Source organism: Neodiprion pinetum, chromosome 2, assembly GCF_021155775.2.
Source record: "Neodiprion pinetum isolate iyNeoPine1 chromosome 2, iyNeoPine1.2, whole genome shotgun sequence".
Classification (NCBI taxonomy): domain Eukaryota; kingdom Metazoa; phylum Arthropoda; class Insecta; order Hymenoptera; family Diprionidae; genus Neodiprion; species Neodiprion pinetum.
This window is the reverse complement of record NC_060233.1, coordinates 29319029-29337744: the sequence shown is the minus strand read 5'-3', so window position 1 is coordinate 29337744 and position 18716 is coordinate 29319029. Positions and strand designations below refer to the sequence as shown.

General features: G+C 35.7%; 2 protein-coding genes across 13 annotated transcripts in view; one reads left to right on the top strand and one right to left on the bottom strand.

The window, feature by feature from the left end:
* LOC124211531 (uncharacterized protein DDB_G0287625) overlaps window positions 1–18716 on the bottom strand; it is a 183185-nt gene that overhangs the window by 8766 nt on the left and 155703 nt on the right. For 8 of the 10 annotated variants that reach the window (XM_069133263.1, XM_069133265.1, XM_069133262.1 and 5 more), the window contains one exon: window positions 9248–18026. The exons of the other annotated variants lie outside the window; for them this stretch is intronic. In XM_069133263.1, coding sequence (XP_068989364.1) covers window positions 17938–18026 — 89 coding nt within the window. In that variant the 3' untranslated portion in view covers window positions 9248–17937. Of the gene's footprint in view, window positions 1–9247; window positions 18027–18716 lie in introns of those variants that run through there. 10 annotated transcript variants of the gene reach the window in all.
* On the top strand, window positions 679–7226 carry LOC124211538 (profilin). 3 transcript variants are annotated; one of them, XM_046610697.2, is made up of 3 exons: window positions 679–970; window positions 5923–6192; window positions 6612–7115. In XM_046610697.2, exons 1-2 carry the CDS (start codon window positions 860–862, stop codon window positions 6190–6192), a joined length of 381 nt encoding a protein of 126 aa, XP_046466653.1. In that variant the 5' UTR covers window positions 679–859; the 3' UTR covers window positions 6612–7115. The 3 variants fall into 3 exon arrangements, with proteins under 3 accessions (XP_046466653.1, XP_046466652.1, XP_046466651.1); XM_046610696.2 differs by having other exon boundaries at window positions 720–970; window positions 7086–7226; XM_046610695.2 differs by having other exon boundaries at window positions 722–970; window positions 7017–7226.

Below are 18716 nucleotides of genomic sequence, written 5' to 3'. Positions count from 1 at the left end.
AATGGAATTTAAATAAAATCGATACCGAATTCTAAAAGGTGTACAAATTGAATTCTATCAATTGGAGGATTGAATTCAACTGCGACTACACTCGGCGATCTTTCACGGGACCATCGGTCATGGTGATGATCTAAGCGTAAGTTACGGACAGTAAAAAAACTCAATTGACTGATCGGGGTCGTTCTATTTTTGGAAATTTTCTAAAACGATCGACCATCGTTGAAGAGAGCGACGTGTCCGACGGATCAGTTAGTCTACAGGAGCGCTCGGTTTTTAAAGAATGGTACGTACACATAACTTCCCTTCTGAGAAAGTCGATTTCATACGGCTATTCCGTAACATAAACGAGGCTTAACGAAACTGATGCGCCACCTGGCGTGTAGACGCGACGTGTCATGCCTGGAGGGAAGTAAGTCCGCGCAAAAAATCTAGTCCCCGGTATCGAACGTTAGGATATGAAAACCGTCCTTACAGGTGTGAATTGGTCACGAAGAGAAGCGATTTTTATACATCGATACGATAATCCAACCCCCGTGTCAGCAAATCCCGAATTGTACGGGCAAAAATCGAGGGTGAAACGAGCCGGCGGCATTGTGCTGCGGCCGCGTATGAATACAGATGTAAAAAGTACGCCGTTGGGGGACAAGGGCGTGAACGTGCGTGTGTGCGCGCATCCGAGTAAAGTGTGAGTCAGAAAGCCGCGTATCGCGACAAAGCTAGGGGAGGCCGTAGTCCGACTGCAAGGTCTGTACCGCACCAGCCAACGACAGAGTAGTCGAAGTTGAGTTTGAGTCAGTGACGGGTTGTGTCTCTCTAGTGACGTAGCGAATAGTTTTCTTTCCCCCCGTTGTGTTCAAAAATGAGCTGGCAGGATTACGTTGACAAGCAATTGCTCGCTTCGAGATGTGTTACGAAAGCAGCTATAGCTGGACACGATGGAAATCTATGGGCGAAATCGGAAGGTTTTGAAGTGAGTACAAAATTAATCCATCACATCGTTACCGCTCGTTGTCTCTCTCTCGCTCTCTCTCGTTTTTTTTTCTCTTTTCTATCTCCCTCTTTCCTTCTCTCTCTCTCCACAACCGCTGCATGATCATAGCCTGCGTGCGTGTACACGACTTTTTACTATACTCTAATAACACACGCTAATATTTACTGCCGCCGCTGGTACATCTGCGTCTTACATCCTTTGGGGTTAGTCCGTACAACAGAACTAAAATGATCAGGAATAAAAAATCCCGTTCCTTCTCGACGTTTCCAATTGATTTTCATTCAATCCCATCCCGGCTATCCCGAAGGCAGACAGTTTTATTCAAATTATTCCTACATTCTTGATGAAGTAGTCACAATCGATCCGTCGCGCCTTTAACCGTGTGCGAAAGAGAAATGAAACGATCCACGATTTACTGAGGTATTTTCAAGTTATCCTCGATACATCGGAACAAAGGGTGTGGACTCGGTTCTACCAATTTATATTTTCGTTAGTAACGATGTTGCCTGAGGTTACGATTTCGCCAGATAGTTATCCGTGCCTATCCTCTACATCTGAGTTTCGTAATCGACCGTTAACCGAACGCTTTTAAGTGAAAGCCCAAGTCGTGTTCCTCGGCCGAATCGTCCTCAGAGTCAGCCGACTGCTGCTGCACTTTCCCGTAACCGAATGTCAAAATGGCGACCGCCGGCTACGTGGGATTTGTGCACGGGCGAAAGCGCGAATTATCGTTTATACCTAAAGCCGTTTCAGCAATCGATCGACGTTAATTATCATTCCATTTTTTCGTTTCATTTTCAAACGTTATTAATCAACAGGAATATTTATTCATTAAAAACTTCCAATTTCTGGTAATCCATACCTGGTGTACGTGTTCTGTAACGCATAGTTCTTTGTATACCAGCAAATTCCTTAGATCGATCGTTCTTCGATTCACTACTGTTATAATTACTTCCAAACATGTTAAATAATCAAATCACCGTGGTAAAGCGAGTGCCTGTGCACGGCACGTGGATTATTTTCCACCACGATGATGCTGCATGGCCATGTGAATAGCATACGTGATCGAGAAGTCAAGATTCGAAATAAACGTTAGGTTGGTATTTTTCTCTCTTTGTATTCCACGTTTTATTTCAACGAAAAAACCTGCCACCCTTGCGGCAGCCAAAGTCATTCCCTTTCATGTCTTTTTACCTTTTGTTTCTCTTTCTTTTTCAAATATGCATCCACCCAGGTCGCAGGATAACGTCGACTCCCGATTTCCCGCATGGCGACAGTCGGGGGGGCGCCTTGAGCACCGGCCGGCAGGTTGGCTCGACGGCACTGTAGTCGGTTGGCTAGGCTCCCGGAGCTAGTGAGCGGGATGCCAGACAAGAGATTAGGGCGACTGAATGTGTGATTCATACAACACGGTCAGGACTGCACACCACTCGTCGCTCGGGTGACTCATTTTCCAGGCAGCTTACCCAGTTACCCCGGTCCTCGTATTATCACTTTCCAAGTATCTTCCGTATCGCGAAGACTTTACTCGAAATCAAAATTGTATGTTACTGGAATATTCCCCTTTTGAGTTACAGACACTCAATTTATTATCCAACCTTGAACGTGTAGTTCGGGAAAAATTATGTGGAAAATGGGTGCATCGGTTTCCAAGCCATTAAAGCAACAAACATTTCGTGTAGACACTCGTAATTTTTTTTAACTACCGGCATTCTAGATCTGCCGGTGACCGTTACGATAAACAAGTAGGAAATTATCATTATTCTCTGCAGTGAAACAATTTTTCTTATCGATCATTTATCACTCTTGCGCGGTATACGTACCTATATGTATGTATATATTACCGACTGTACAGGTGCAATCTCAGACTGCGCGAACAATGAGATCGTTTGACTAACTGTCCTTGAACCGTATATCAGAAAACGAACTATTGTACAAAGCTGAGACTGGGATAAATTTAAAACTAAGGCGATTACGTGTACAGGTATGTCACATTTTGGTGTCATGCGCAAAAAGTAAGAAATAATATTAAAAAAATTGAACATCATGCGCATAATTATAATTATTTTATATGTGAGGTATATTAACGTACTTGCTTTTGTCTTTGCCAAATCACATGGAGAGGACAAAAAGCTATCAATGTTGAAAAATCGCGGAAGGATAGGGACCTGGGCGGTTTTCCTCTTTCAGCGAATAGTAACAACATTGAGGAATTAAGATTACATACTTTCGCCGTATCTGTTTGATGATAAGAGAAAATAATTTAGCGCACACTTTTTTATCTGCGAAATCCGCGTCCATTAAACTGAGTATGTGTTTGTTCGATACGTTCTGCGAGGCACGTTCATGATTATTTCTACATAATTGTCTGTTAATCAGATGATTGAAAAGATTGCATTATATTTTTGAAGTTCTTTTACTACTCCATCCGCATTGAACGCGAATGCTTCTATAAAACCGATGGTAATCTTTGCAATGTATGTATCCTGCATGCATTAATTGAAGTGGTTTCCATGAGTTGTACGAAATAGGATAAAAAGATGGAACCGAATCCAATCGGCATCGTAAACGCGAAAGAAAAAACTCAGCGACTAACATCATATTGAAGATGAGAGTATAAGCGGTGGATGAGAGGACAAGGAACGTATGACGTACGTATGAAGGCGTAGAAATCGCCGAGGCTGAGTGACGAACGATACATCCTAACAGTCATTGCATATTTTGGTATATAATGCGCGTGTGACGCTACGCGCCTAACGACTCTGACAGTGAGATCACTTGGAAAAATGTGTACAAATTAGCTGTTCAGGTATGCCTTTTGGGTATTCGTGACTGACGTCACCTTATACCTACTAACGAGAAAGTAACAACGGTTCTTTGAAAGTGATAAATTATTCACCCGCGCGCGCCCCACACCGTGATGTTATACATGACGGAAAGTAAGTTGCGAGATTCCTGATGTCAGATGAAAAAAAAAAATGACAAATCAAAAATATGAATCGAAAGAGACAATTGGTATGAAATTCTTTTTTCTTATCCCTTTTTTTGTTTCAAACACCTATTCGCTCACGTATTTTAATTCGTATGTTAATTAATCCACATTCCCTTTGTAATGTTTTTCTATTTACGGGACGAGGAAATGAGAGACATTAGGTCGATCATAAGTTTTAATACAATTTAATAACCCAAGATTTTTCGCGCAAGTTGCGAATTAAGAAGAGACTGTATCTAAAATTAGTACCATATGTGAAAATCTTACAGTTGATAAAAGTGAAGGAACTTAACTTTGTTGCAAATAGAAGGGTACCTGCGATTATTTCCGCTGGGACTGAATGTTGTTGCCTGGTGATGGCATTGATGAACCACTCGCCTGATAAATTGACAAAGACGAAAATTACGTTAAATCGGGCCTGTTATTCAAAAATTACAAATTGAAATTGACCTCTGTGATATTCGGTTCGCTGCTTCTCGCGATTCGAAGTTAGATTCGGGTGTGGGGAGTGGGGTGAAAAATACTCTGTATGCTTATTAGAAGGTGGGATGACCTATACCTAACTGTAACAGCTGATGATCGTTCCGAGCTGACATTAATAAGCCGTATTCATATATACACGTGGAATAGGTTGTATCGCGCACCTTTGACAGATGTTACCGCACCATTATAATTCTGGCCAGATTTTTCATGGCAATCGAGAATGAAAACAAAACGCACGGTTCCCTCCTCGTATCAGTTCAAAACAGCTCTTCCTCTTCCTCTTCCTCTGAGTAATCGATTAATGCCGGCCTGTCTATCGTCTTTCAGTCAAGGCCAGCGGCTTACAGGGTCGAAATACACGCTGATAGTATAACAAGCGTAAATTATTACGTATAGGTATAGATGCTGCTCGGACGGCGGTCGGTTGTGGACTGATTTGTCAGACTGCTTTGACTAGATTACGATAGTTGGTGGTTCCGTTTGGCTCGTTGCATTATGTGCGCATACACACATACCTATAACGTACGAAAAAATATTGCAGATTTATCGGCCGACAAGTTGCCAGCACCGTTATAACCAAGTCCAAACAAATATTGAACCACGCGATAATCGCTTTGATCATATGCCATTTTTCAATCTTTAGTTTGTAATTATTGTACTTAAATTGTATCAATGATGTCGTTCACTTTTGGTGAATTTGGGCGCAATTGTAGATTGTTTACAATTTTCCGGTGATAAAAAGTACGAGGTCAGAAATTCTAAATTCATTATCAGTAAAAGGATGAAATATTATTTTCGTATGCGCGCGGTAGTCTGCATTCAATTCGAATGGTCGCGCTATTTTTGCGTATGTGATTCTTACATCCGGAGTCGTGATTTTACTTAATAGCCTTTGATGTCTTCCGAACTCAAATTACAAGCATACTAATATGCAGTTGCAGCACAGAAATAACGAGTTAGGTATAAAATTAGGCAAATACAATTCTTGCAAAATTGTTACGTATATCGAAGTTCATTTCTCAGCACGGTGGTTGTGTTCTGACTTATTGGACATACAGAGTCTTCGACTAACGGAATAATTCGTAGTTGCGAAAATGTTAATTAATCAGTTGATTGACTTTTTTCATTGGCATCGCCGTTATAATATCATGTAAATAATAATAATAATTATCATCATCATCATCGTCGTCGTCGTGGAGATATTTCCCTCATTTACTGGAGAGTATTTTTATAATACGGTTATTCCATCGACTCTCAGATAACGAATCTATTGTTTATATAAACTAAAGTATACGCGCTGTCTGATGAGATTGCTGTGATTAATTATAATTGATGGATTGCGCATTTATTTGTAATTTAAAGAATTGGTTGTAAATTCTTAAAATAGTCTGATCGGACAAACGAATAATTGTTATGAATAATGAAATTAAATGTGTATAAATTTCTTGTGTTCCAGGTGAGTAAAGACGAGCTGCTCAGGCTGGTTCAGGGCTTTGACAAACAAGACATTTTGACGTCATCGGGTGTTACCTTGGCGGGCAACAGATATATCTACTTGTCCGGCACGGACCGGGTGATCAGGGCGAAATTGAACAAGGTCGGTGTCCACTGCATGAAGACGACGCAGGCGGTTGTAGTTTCGCTATATGAAGATCCAATCCAGCCGCAACAAGCTGCCTCAGTCGTCGAGAAACTTGGCGACTACCTTGTGTCCTGTGGCTATTAGGTTCGTTGCTCTAATTAACATTTTTTTCGACGAGTGATTTTTGACAGTTATCGAAATCGAACGGAAGAAATGGCAAACATTTTTCATCAAAGTAATTAATAAACTACAGTAGTCGATGACTCAAGTTATGAAGTATATTATAAACTCACAGTCGGGGCGTAAAGCATTCGAAAATTTGAATTGTAACTTTAACCGAATTTTCCTTTTTGTACAGATGTGAAAATCGATTATTTCTGTCCACCGGAATATTTTCATCACATCGATTTAATACGTGCGGTTTCTATGTTAACTGAAAAATGAAAAGCAACATTTAAAATTAAATATTCAAGCGCCCTGTGAGGGTTGCTTGAATTTGTCTGTAACGTCCCTCACATGAAATAGATGTCTTTATAACACTTTGGTCGGTTATTAAATTCCAGAAACCGGAACCTGACGACTGGCGTCAGCTGTTCGCTCTATACGGATCTAGTTCTGCAATTTCTGTCAAATCAGCAGTGACGCGAGACACTTTAGATTTACGCGATGCACTTTATACTTAATGCAATAACGAAAAGAAATATAAATTGTGTTAGATTTTAGTTCTAACAGTTATAAATTAAAAGAACGCACACAACAATGATACAAATCAATTTCTTAAACTTACTCATAGTCGTCGGATAAACTCGCTAAATAAATTCACGCAATGCATAATTTCGTTCTTCAGTTTTATACGTATGTTGCATTGTAAGAAATTACAAGGAAAAAAAAAACGAAGAAAAAAACACCGATGAAACGTATGAGAAAATTTGTTGTATGTGTCTTTTTTTTTTGGTTTTATGTTTCAGTAACCTCTGGGACCCCAACAAAATATCTAATATTAATAATAATGATACGGTCGATTATTTTAATGACAGTGAATGAGATGCGCCAAAAGCCGTACGGTCCGCCACGAGACTGCTGCCCAGTCTGCCTCTTGATGTGACGAACAAACAGCGAGAAAAACAGCGCGAGAAAGGGGGAAAAAAAAAATCTAAGAAGAAGAAAAAGAAGAAAAATGAGTAGGAAAAAAGATGCTGCATTACGAACTGATAGCCAAAATAATAATATTAATATTAATAATAATAATAATGATGATGATGGAAAAAAAGTTTTTAATAAATAAATGATAAAAAAAAAATATGTAGAATAAAAGAAAATGCATCGCGAGTAATTTGCGTTAGCGAGTAATTACATTTTGGAGAAATATTGACGTACGCAAGCACACACGTGTCCGCGTCTGCTGCGGTATTCGGTGATTACTGTAGAAAACGTTAAGAGAAGAAGAGTCGAAGTCCCGAAATGGAAAGAGTAAAGAAAAAATTAAATGAAATGAATATGAATATCGTGTTAAGCTTGCCCTTGTTTGTATACTCCACACACCGACACATCCGGATCAAATGTCAAGCAGCAAAAGTTTATACATACCTATATAACAACACACGTATAAATGAATAAATAAATAAATGTATACTGAAACAGAAGAAGTAACAAGAACAGAAATCAATTTACCATCACTGCAATAATATTGCGACAGAATATGATGAGACACACACGACTGATTAACCGTAACCCCTTTCCCCATCCGGCCTCTTCGTATTATACACGTATAAGGTGGCAAATAATAATATCCACAGGTTTATACACGAAACTCGTAACTTTACACATGTAAGCGGCGCTTGTTTGTTGCTTTTCATTATATATATATAAGCGTGCGAATGAAGTTTAAATGCACAACGCAGAGACGAGAGAAAAGTTCTGCAATACAAATCTCCATTGCCGAGAGACATGTGCGCACTTACGTAAAATCCATACTCCGAATTTCATTCGTCTACTCCATCATTAAATAAAGTAACTAACAATCGCATACAGCTAAATCATCAATTTTACACCGCCTGTATTTTGTGCGTACGGCGCTTTTTTGCTAACCACATACACACACCTTAATTATAAACCTAATAATAACAATAATGATAAGTTAATGATGATAATAATAACAGTAATAACCACGATATTGAATAATGGTAATAATAATAATAATAATAATAATGTATTGCAGTCAGTCCGATAGAGTAGAGGATACGGAAAGAGAGAAAGAGAGAGCGAATGTATAGTGAATCGGGCGACTCGGTTAAAGGTACGTCGAATCCTGAATCCGTTTCCGCCGTTTCATCACCAATATCATCTGTTCCTCTCCTTCGATGGATTAATCATATTTGTTTATTTATTTATTTTTTTTTTTGGGGTAAGCGCTTTCGGATGCTTCAAAGTGATTATTACTATCATTATTATTATTATTATTAATAATAATTTTGATTTTATTACTACTATTATGATCGATATTTTATAATTATTCCATTATTATCATTATTAAGAAGGTTACAGATATGCTTGTGCTGCGATGGTTCTTTTAATATATACAATAGAATGAATTTCACCAAGAGCGTTATCGCGGCGCGGTAAGAGAGGATGTTGCGCAACGGGGATAAGCTTTGCGTGTGATTGTGGTTATTTTTGTTATTTATAACTTTTAATTTTAATTTTTAATCTTTAACTTTCAACTTTTCTTTAAATGTTCAATTTTATATAGATGAAAGAAAAGTAGAAGGAAAGAAATGAACAAAACTGACAATATGAGGCAGAAATTTACAAAGGAAACTGTTAATTATCAAACGAAAGAAAAGTGTCAAAGAGCTGCGCGCTATCCGATCGTGTCACGTGTGCGTATGTATGTGCATCTAGAGCGTCTTGAGTGGTCTTAAGAAAGGGTGGCGCGAAACAAGATAGACTGCGGAGATATTTTAAAATCTGCGCCGAGCGTGTAATAAAACAATGCTTATACGTATCCACGCTTTGATGTAGGGTTGCGAATGAAAAGCGATCGGACATAAGAGAAATTACGTCTTCGGAGTAAAGGGTAAGGGCAGGGAAGGCGAGCGAGCTTATTTTTAAGCTTGTTCGGAAAATCAATAAGTATATTATTATTCTCAAATGCTGAAATGAAAATAAGTTCACACGTATAACTTTTTTCACCCTAACCCTTGCAGCTTCGCTAAACCTCTCTTCACGCCTGCAATGCTTTGTTCTTTTTCTTCTCCTTTCTTCTTTTCTTCCTTTATTTCGTTCTTTCTTTCCCTCGAGCTGAACACGTAGTAGGGGGTTTTGGTATGTTATATACATATATTGTAATAATAATAATAACAATAATAATAATTGATTATAAATATACGAATCATTATGTATGTATAACAATGCCTCACTGCACTCTGTTTGTTTGATACGGTAAGCAAGAGGAGCAGCAGTACATTAGCGGTGAGAAAAATGAAAAGTGAAAAAAAAAAAGGAATAACATCAAAGCAGCAGCAGCAGCAGCAGCAGTAGCACCTCAACTATTATGTAACGATTTTTATTGATAATTGCTAATTAATGATAAATAAAAATAATTAATGATTGATGATTGCTAATACAAGGATTAATGAATGGAGAATAAAATTCAAGTAATTGTATAACTCTCGTTGTCAGGCAACCATTATTTGTCCCTTCGGATGCGCAATCTGTGTCTTGAACTTGAAACGTGGATATTAGATATATTAGCTTTGTAAAACGTATAATTCCTTTTAAGCGTAGTGTTGTTTCTTTTTTTTTCTTCTTTTTCTTTCTATTTCCTCGATTTGCATACATCAAAATTAAGAATGTGTTAAGAATAATAATAATAATAATAATAAATTTGTATAAAGTGGTGTACGTACGTGTGTTCATCATTCGATTCAATCCCCAGTTTCTTTTACTTTTTATCCTTGGGTAGAATAACAAAAGACTGAGATTGAAGGAGCAAGTCAGCGAAAATTCCGATTGCAAACTAGAATTCGGGGAAATTAGAGCGATTTTGGTTTCAATTTGTGGCGAATGTTTGAACAAAGAGTTATATTTGATTTTCACTCATGGCCATTTTGGCAATCATGAACAATATTGTTTCTTATGTTACTTGTTCCGTTAGAAAAAATCATTTGCACAGTCCCTGAAATGTTGGAAGTACGAAGCTAAATTTTGACTCGCTTTATTTTTTCGCAACCTGGACTAATGCTTCCGACGAATATCGTTGAAAGTATTCTGCTAATCAGACAAACACTGTGCGAAAACGTTTTTAATTTTCATATGTCGAGTAGAACTATGATGAAAAAGTTTTCATTTCACCGTGAGATGTATAATTGGTTCCCCATAATGGGGAAACGACTTGCTCCTATAGAACACAATCGACCTACGATAATACAAATCGAAGGTAAGTATCTGTAGTTTATCGTGAATTATTATTTGTCAAACTACGAAAATATTGGTGAATATTTATTTTAATATGGCAAAAAAAATTGATCGGTCAGCGAATATCATCGACGGTTTGATGCTGTACGGATTTAATGTACATACGTACCTCATTTCACGATCGGCACACTGAGATCATTGACCGATTTTAGAACGGGTAAACCGGTTGTATACTAAGCATACGCATAGGCATACGTACGTATGTGGAGATACTTATATAGGTTTTGTCTCGTCATATCGACTTCAATCGAGCTTGGCGCAGCCTTCTTTCAGACCAATCCGTGAAATTTAATATCGCAACGTTCACGGAACGATATAAAAGAACTGTTTTTTTAGATTTCCTAAAATTTATTCCAATTCATCGATCACGAGAAATTCATGGTGGTTACAGAGAAATCAACGAATACAACAATTTCTGATAAAACTACCTAATCGTCGTAAGATTCAGAAATGAGAATATGAGTTTCACTTCGATTGTAAGGCTCTCGTAACTTTTCACGAAAGAGAATTCTCGTGCAATGAACGGGGGACTGATTTTCACAAAGAGTTAGTTGCACCATGCACCGATTATTCTCAAAATGACACGATGTTCGACAAAATTTTCAAACTTTACAGATAACCAAGAATTTCACATCCGACAGAGTATAATTCGAAACAAGTCTCTCGATCTCGTTGATTGGTAAAAATAACAAGAAAAGAAATAAGGATCAAATCAAACACGAATAATTTTCATTCAAAAATCCGAAAAAATATTTATCAATAATTCGAGGAATTTTGATGTGCCGTGCGAGTATCTGTAAACATACAACGAATTAATTCCTTCATAGATTATTGATTTATTTATTTTATTTTTGTTTCATTCTTATAAAATATCTATGCAGCATTTTAACGGCTCTACTACGGTAGGTATACAAAATTGCATAATGTGCGTATGTATTTTTTTAAATGTCTTTTCTTTGTTAATAAAGTAGTATAATGAATCTATATATCGTCTGATTGTGTGTCTGCAGTGAATTATTATAATAATACGTATTTATGCACGTGTGTTATTACATAACTACCTAGATTTTCATGATAGAAAGTGTTATTATTTTAGTGTTAATACTTTGTCCCTAAACACCAAATATACATGCAAAAGTCTAGGTCCTACTTTTATAACAATTGATTGAGTTAACGATAATTATCAGTTATTAATATTAATATTATTATTATCATTATCGTTATAATTATTATCTTGACTATTACCTCATGGGAACTTAAAAATTGCAATCTACAAACTCGTTCGTCTTCTGTCCCGTACCTATGAAGTTACTTACGCCCAACGTATAATACTATACAACATTATATAATTATCAATGTTACTGTTATCATAATATTAGACAATAATTATACACATATATTTCTTCTTTTTTTTTTTTTTCACCTCCGATTCACAAACTCACTTGGGCAGTAGTAAAAACGGTGCTAAACATATTGATATACACGTGATGTAGTATGGCATATGAATTGTTTTTAGTTGTTCACTTCTCCCTTATATTTTTAAACTAGATCATTCGTTTTTTTTTTCAAATTAATCTCTTTATCCGTTGGATAATTTATTTTTAAATTCGAAGAAACGCAGCTATGCGCCCAAATTCACGAAACGCCGCAGCATAATGATATAACCGGATTAAAGTGGGCTTGTTGCAATTGTTAGATAAACGTCAATTAAAACTCGTAGGTTCCATATGAAGTTGACACTGCCCGATAATTTGACAGTTTTTGTAATATGTAATGATATTAATAATAATAGTAATAGTGACAATATCATAAAGGTATATCAATGGATTTTGTACTAAATTTTTCGCGTAAAATCAATTAAATCCACGAAAAAGTCATTTGGAATTGTTCATTTTTTTCAATCTTAGCACGTTTTATTCAAATTTTTTTTATCTTATGTCAAATGGTGCCGAGAACTAAATTCGAAACTTCGCAGTTCAATGGATAATTGACCATATATTCGTAAAAGTCACGTTTTCTAACTAAAAATATAATATATGCATATAAATGCGAAAAAACAGGTTACGTCGCGGTTTCAATATTGCTTCTGCCTGGTACGTATATTATTGTTATTATTAGTATCATTATTATTAGCATTATCATTATTATTGTCGATATCGTGGTAGTCGTTACTATTCTTTGTAAGCGAATGAACAGCCTTGCAATAATTTTCGCTACAACGTCACACATCAGTTTGCTGCATGTTAAACAAGCTTATAAAAAATGCAGATAAAGGATAATTACTGTAAAACAATATTACAAGAATTTTATACGCCTGGCTGTTGCTTTACTACATCTCGTATGATTCAATTCTTACGTTTTGTTATACTAAAGTTTGAAACTATTCGATGGTTGTTCGTTCGCGAGTTTGGGCACACGGTTTAATTTTTATTCTTTACGTCGTGCAAAGTAATTTTGTTTCTCTTCGAATTGTAAACAATGATTATACAAACTATTTTCGCATAATATTAAATATACATTAGAGTGGTTATCGCATGGTTTGTAAATGCCGATGATAAAGTTTAGCTACATGTGTGAAAAAAATTATTCGAATAACTTCGAAAATAAATTGTATGCATTCTATATTACAACCATAAATACCTAGGATCTATAATGATTAAGATTTGTTATGCAAGTATATCGTGTCAAGAATCATTGTGAATGATTTTCTTTCGTTTTTCCCCCCTCTCATCTAATGTTTCTTTCTTTATTTATTTATTTTTTTCATTTGATCTACAACCTGAGGCTGAAACGGTGTTTAGTATCTAGGAAGAATTATAGATGATGTCTATAGGTTATTCTAATGTATGATACGTGGATTAAATATATAGTATTTATTTATAAGGCATGTAGTGAAGGTGATTTTGAATTGGCTACTATTTGAGGTATTCTATATACTATAACACGACGATTGTGATTTTTTAAATAGGTAACAAGAATGAGCTCAATAAAATTTCTCTCTCTTTTGTTATCGTGTCGCCTGAAATCGGAGCAGCGTTTTTCAATGACAATTTTCCCCCCTGAAAATAAACAAGTCGTTTTTCAAGTTGTTGCTATTATTTTCTCTCTTCGCGTTTCGGCAGCCTTCAACATGTGTGTAATATTAAACTTTGCTTCTTATTTTGTTTGTTTGGATTTCATTTGGAAATTTGAATAGATGACAAAACTTCGCGAAAAATTCTATACTGTAATTCAATCTTAATAGAATACACGCAGCATATAAGTATACAATTCTTAAATGAAAATCTTTCGGCGTATTATGCAATTCACGTTTTACCTATTTGCATTTATATACTCGACTGAAGTTTACTCTAAAACTGATGTATCGATCTAGTACATCGTCAAAGTTGTAAGAGCTACTCCTCCAGTTTCCGGATAATTATCTCATTGTTGACAAAAAATAGTAAACTCGAAAAACTATTTAATCGTAATGCCCATTGGATAAATTCAACTGAATTTGGATTTAAAAAAGAACTTAATAAAGCATAACAGTAATTATAACGATTGGAATTAATTTAATGAAGTAAGAGTTGGCTGGCAACAACAATAGCGAAAAATGAACAAAAATAATAATATAATACTAATAGAATAAGTGTCAATAATTCATAAAAATAACTTTGGTATTTAGCTATTTACCTTGAATGTATAATGTTTAATTCCGAGACAGTATATTCGCAATTAGTGGAAGTAACGAATGTTACGAAAGTAAGCGTTGTGTTAATGAAAGTACGTGGCGCAGTACAAATTAAAATTTGAAAGCTGTTTTCAAGTTGACTACACAGTGAGTAGATTATGAGTTTGCAAAGTGCGCGGTAATTTATGAAAAAATTAAAAAAAAAAAAATACAAATATAACAACACATTTATTCTCATACGCGCGTAAAATATAAAATTGATCATTTGGAATTTTCGAAAATAGGTGGGTATATTTCACGTATTTCAATTGTTCGAAGTTCGTAATAACGTAATATGAATTGTAATATACGAAGTCTAATCTTCATCACGGTTGTTTTACTGCATTCGACCAATTAAAACGAAAATAATATAATATTACTGCGCGAAAGTTATGTATTGATGAGGATGCATGAAGAAAATTGAAGAGAAAAAAAAAAATCCAAAATTGAGAAATCGGGTCAAGGAATTATATACACAGACATAAATTACCATAAACGGGACGACGGAATGTTCAGATGATAATAATAGATAAATGTATTACAGTAAAAGTGTATGTATAATGTAACATACACACGTAATTCGCGGATAACATTTTGCAATGAGCGCGGTATAAATAACTAGACAAAATCGTAACTTACCTCCTATATACATACATATAATGCGTGGATGTGAAATTTTTCCGAATTATACATATCACGTGTTACATGTGACCGGTAATTTAATTTCATTTGAAATGTCTGATATACTTAAATGGTGCGACGAGAAATGATCCGGTAAAACAAATTCTATACTTGAACAAAAAAAAAAAAAAAAAGAAGATTTGAATTATCCGTTGTACACACGGGAAAAACAGAAAAAATGACACCAACTGGTTTCGCATAATTCTGAAGCACTCCGCAGCGTACATGCATTATACGTACACATATAATATGCACACATGTCTTATACGTATATATCGATTATCGATTAGTATTTGGTATTTAATATTTAATATTCAATGGTTTTTAGTATTCAAATTTGTATGTGTAATATGTATATATGTATGGTATGTAAATAAATATACCTACGATTTAGATTTTAGCGCGCGTGCTAAAAAGATATCAAGGTGATTGGTGCCAGCGTCACACCACCACCTCTATTCGTTCCTTCAGCAGTGCAGAGCCTATGTCAATGATTTAATGCAACATGATATACATCTCCTTAATACGCTTATACGAGCAATTTCACGAGCGTATGTATAATAGATAATCGATTAATTCAGCAATTAATTCATTAAATCTATATTAAGTATGTCGTTATGTAACGTTGTAACTTTAAATCTCGCACGTCATTGTATCGGTATATTTCATTGCGTTATACTGAATATTGTATTATAATTTATTATATAATGTACCATATTGTTCATTAGTAATATTACAACATGTCAATGATTCTATCAACTTATATATCATAGTAATATCAATATAGATATATATTATCGTTAATAACGCTCTCTTCATTCGTCCATATTCGTGTATATATATTAAATATTTCACGTATTCTACGTATAATATATATATACATGTATGTATGTATATATGTATATATATGTATATGTATGAATGTATATATATACACATATATATATACATTCACATATTATACGCGTCTATATCTCCGTTAAACATATCCTATACAAATATATATATAATACACCGCAAGTATATATTCACTTGTACGAGTTATTAATTACAAAGAAAGAAAAAAAAAATACGAAAATGAATAGAAATATCTTAGAAGAAATTTGGATTAGATTCTTTGCGAAAATTTCACCGCAACTTAGAGTGATTCAGAATCATTTTACACCAACTTTTTACTAGGTTCACGTAGGCGGTGAGTGTTGAGGAAAAAAGGTATTACACAACGGAAAACATTAAGTTGAAATTTGTATTAATACTTTTTTCCATCACACCGTATAATTTTTAGATCAATCGTTTGCTTTATTTTATTACAGTTTGAAAAAAAAAAAAAGATAGAAACGAGAATTCATTTATTCGTCAAAATCGGTCGATAAATTACCTGATCCAACTTTTTTTCTTCTCTAGCATGGTAACGATCTTTAATACGTGCGACATTTTTGTAGAAATTGTCGCAATCTTGTTAAATCTTTCGGTTTGTATACACGAAAAAGAAGGGGAGAAAAAACTGCAGTACATCGTGATTTAATATACAACATTATAACGCACTCGCGACATTTTATGCAAATGCGATATTAAATTCGATTTGCGTCAGTATAATTATGTAAGAAGGTGATTACTAACTTTGCAGTTTAGAACACTTTCAATTTTTTCTATTTCATCACATTACCATAGATACAATATATAATTCGGTATAGCGTTAATACTCACGTAAATGAAAACAAAATGTCATCCCAAAAGACAAAAATCTTTCCTTCACCCCCCCCCCCCCCCCCCCCCCCCCCCCCCGAATAACATAGCTTGGCATAAAAACCTTTGGCAATTCTAACTTTTCCTTTCATATTCTTCAAGCTTCGAATGATAAGATAGATTTCAAAGTTTTAACAATCATTAAATCTTTCAAATCCTTAATAATATCCAGCAGTAGGATTATTACGTAAAATAGAAGTCAATCGGATAAACAAACGACGAAAATATCTAAACAGTGTTGTATAATATAAAAAATCGTATCGATTCGTAAGATATTTGACGTTTGTTCGTGGTATAAAAAGGTATAAAAAAAACTCCCGTTCACTTGCACCGTTCGTCGTTTAGGGCACAACAAGAATACAATACGATATTTGTAAATTTCGCATATTCTGAGCCGATCTAATGATAAGTACAGATGGATCGATGGCGAGATAATAGAAGAGAAACGAAACTCAACATTTGTATCCACCGTATCTTGAAGAAGGTCCGATGTATAGACACCTTGCAAGTCACGTCAGTTTAAGATCGATCGAGTCCCTCCCTCATTTGTCCGATAATGCGATGTAGGTGCTTACAAGAAACTTCCTACGAGGAACGAAGGAGCTAGGAAATTTGAAAAGGCTGAAAGACGATTGCCAAAGTATATTATACGTAAAGTCGAGGAACCGGTTTACAATCGCAGACGCGATAAAAACCTAAATAAAACCTTTCTCCACAATCGCGTTCTTCGCGGGGACAAAAACAGGTACGTTACTTTCGCGTTAGAAAAAGCAAGATAAATTATTCCTATTACCACCAAGGCGCTCTTCTCTCTGACAAGAATTTAAAAATAAGAAGAAATAAAACAAACAACAATAGCCCTTACCAATACCGCGTGACGGTATAAATTGTTGTTGAAATTTGACGAAAGGGTGACATTTCGCTAAACTTGTGTTTCTGCGACGAGAAGGGACACAATTTCAACAACAACAACAATAATAATCATGATTATAATAATAACAACAACGGTAATTATGACAATATGAAATACCGTGGAATTGTCGTGGGAAATAACGTAATTCTGTACAGCGCGGGAAATTGGGCAACGTTTTTCATTCGAATCTTCTCGCCGCAATTCTCCTCTATGCCAGAGAGAAATTCTTTCCCCTTTACTGTACGATACAACAGCACGGATTCGAGAGAGTAGTTGCGGTATTGGCGACGTGTCCACTGCCGCGATGGTGATGATGAAGATTATTATTGGTTTGACGGCTCGTCAACCGGCCGCACCTGGGCTATTGGTTTTCAAGAGAATAATGCCTCGAACGTTTCCAGAAGCTTTTGAAAAAGCCTTTCTTTTTCGGCGCGTCGCTACTTTCGCCCCCTGGAACAAAGAAAGGGAAGAAAAAAAAGATGATAACAATCACACGCTTCAGGTTATAACGAGGACAATTGTCGTCGACGAGGATCGATCGCCAGACGTAAGGATTCGAAACTTTGAAACACTCCAGTGCGGTAATCTATCAGAATTATTCCAACTAACGAGAAGAGCAAATAAAAAAAAAAAAAAAAAAGAAACTTGTTTCGTTTCGTTGATAATAATCATTTATTTCCGACAATCGTTATTTAACTGTAAATATTAATACTCACAATCGGTGTCCGTCAAATTCGGAGATGATTAATTTTTCTCGCCAGTTCTCTGCGAGATTAAGTCTTTCTAATGGGATATTTAAACTACAATCGAATCTGTGTATTTTTCGTATTTTTCGTTATGACCGGTATGAGAAACTGGACTAGAAATTTTTCTGATTAAATGTGAAAAATTCTCCGACAGGAGTTTGTTCAAAATTGCAGCATCAGAGAATGAAAGCTCCGTGTAACGAAATTGCAGGGTGTGTGTGTTCGTGTGTGTGTGCCTATAGCCATCAAGTTCCTCCCTTCCGGTTTCGCGACACGTAAAAGTACAGGCATAAGTATGTTTGTGTGCAAATTTACCTGCCAGTGTGTAAGTATCGGATCAATACGCCTATAGGTTGGTAGTCTCTGGTGTGTATATAGGTGGCCGCACGGTATA

Bases quoted from the DNA above. Each gene is read 5' to 3' on its own strand.
- LOC124211538 (XM_046610696.2), top strand. From the start codon at position 860: ATGAGCTGGCAGGATTACGTTGACAAGCAATTGCTCGCTTCGAGATGT. The intron at 971-5,922 runs GTGAGTACAAAA...CTTGTGTTCCAG, and splicing joins CGAAATCGGAAGGTTTTGAA to GTGAGTAAAGACGAGCTGCT.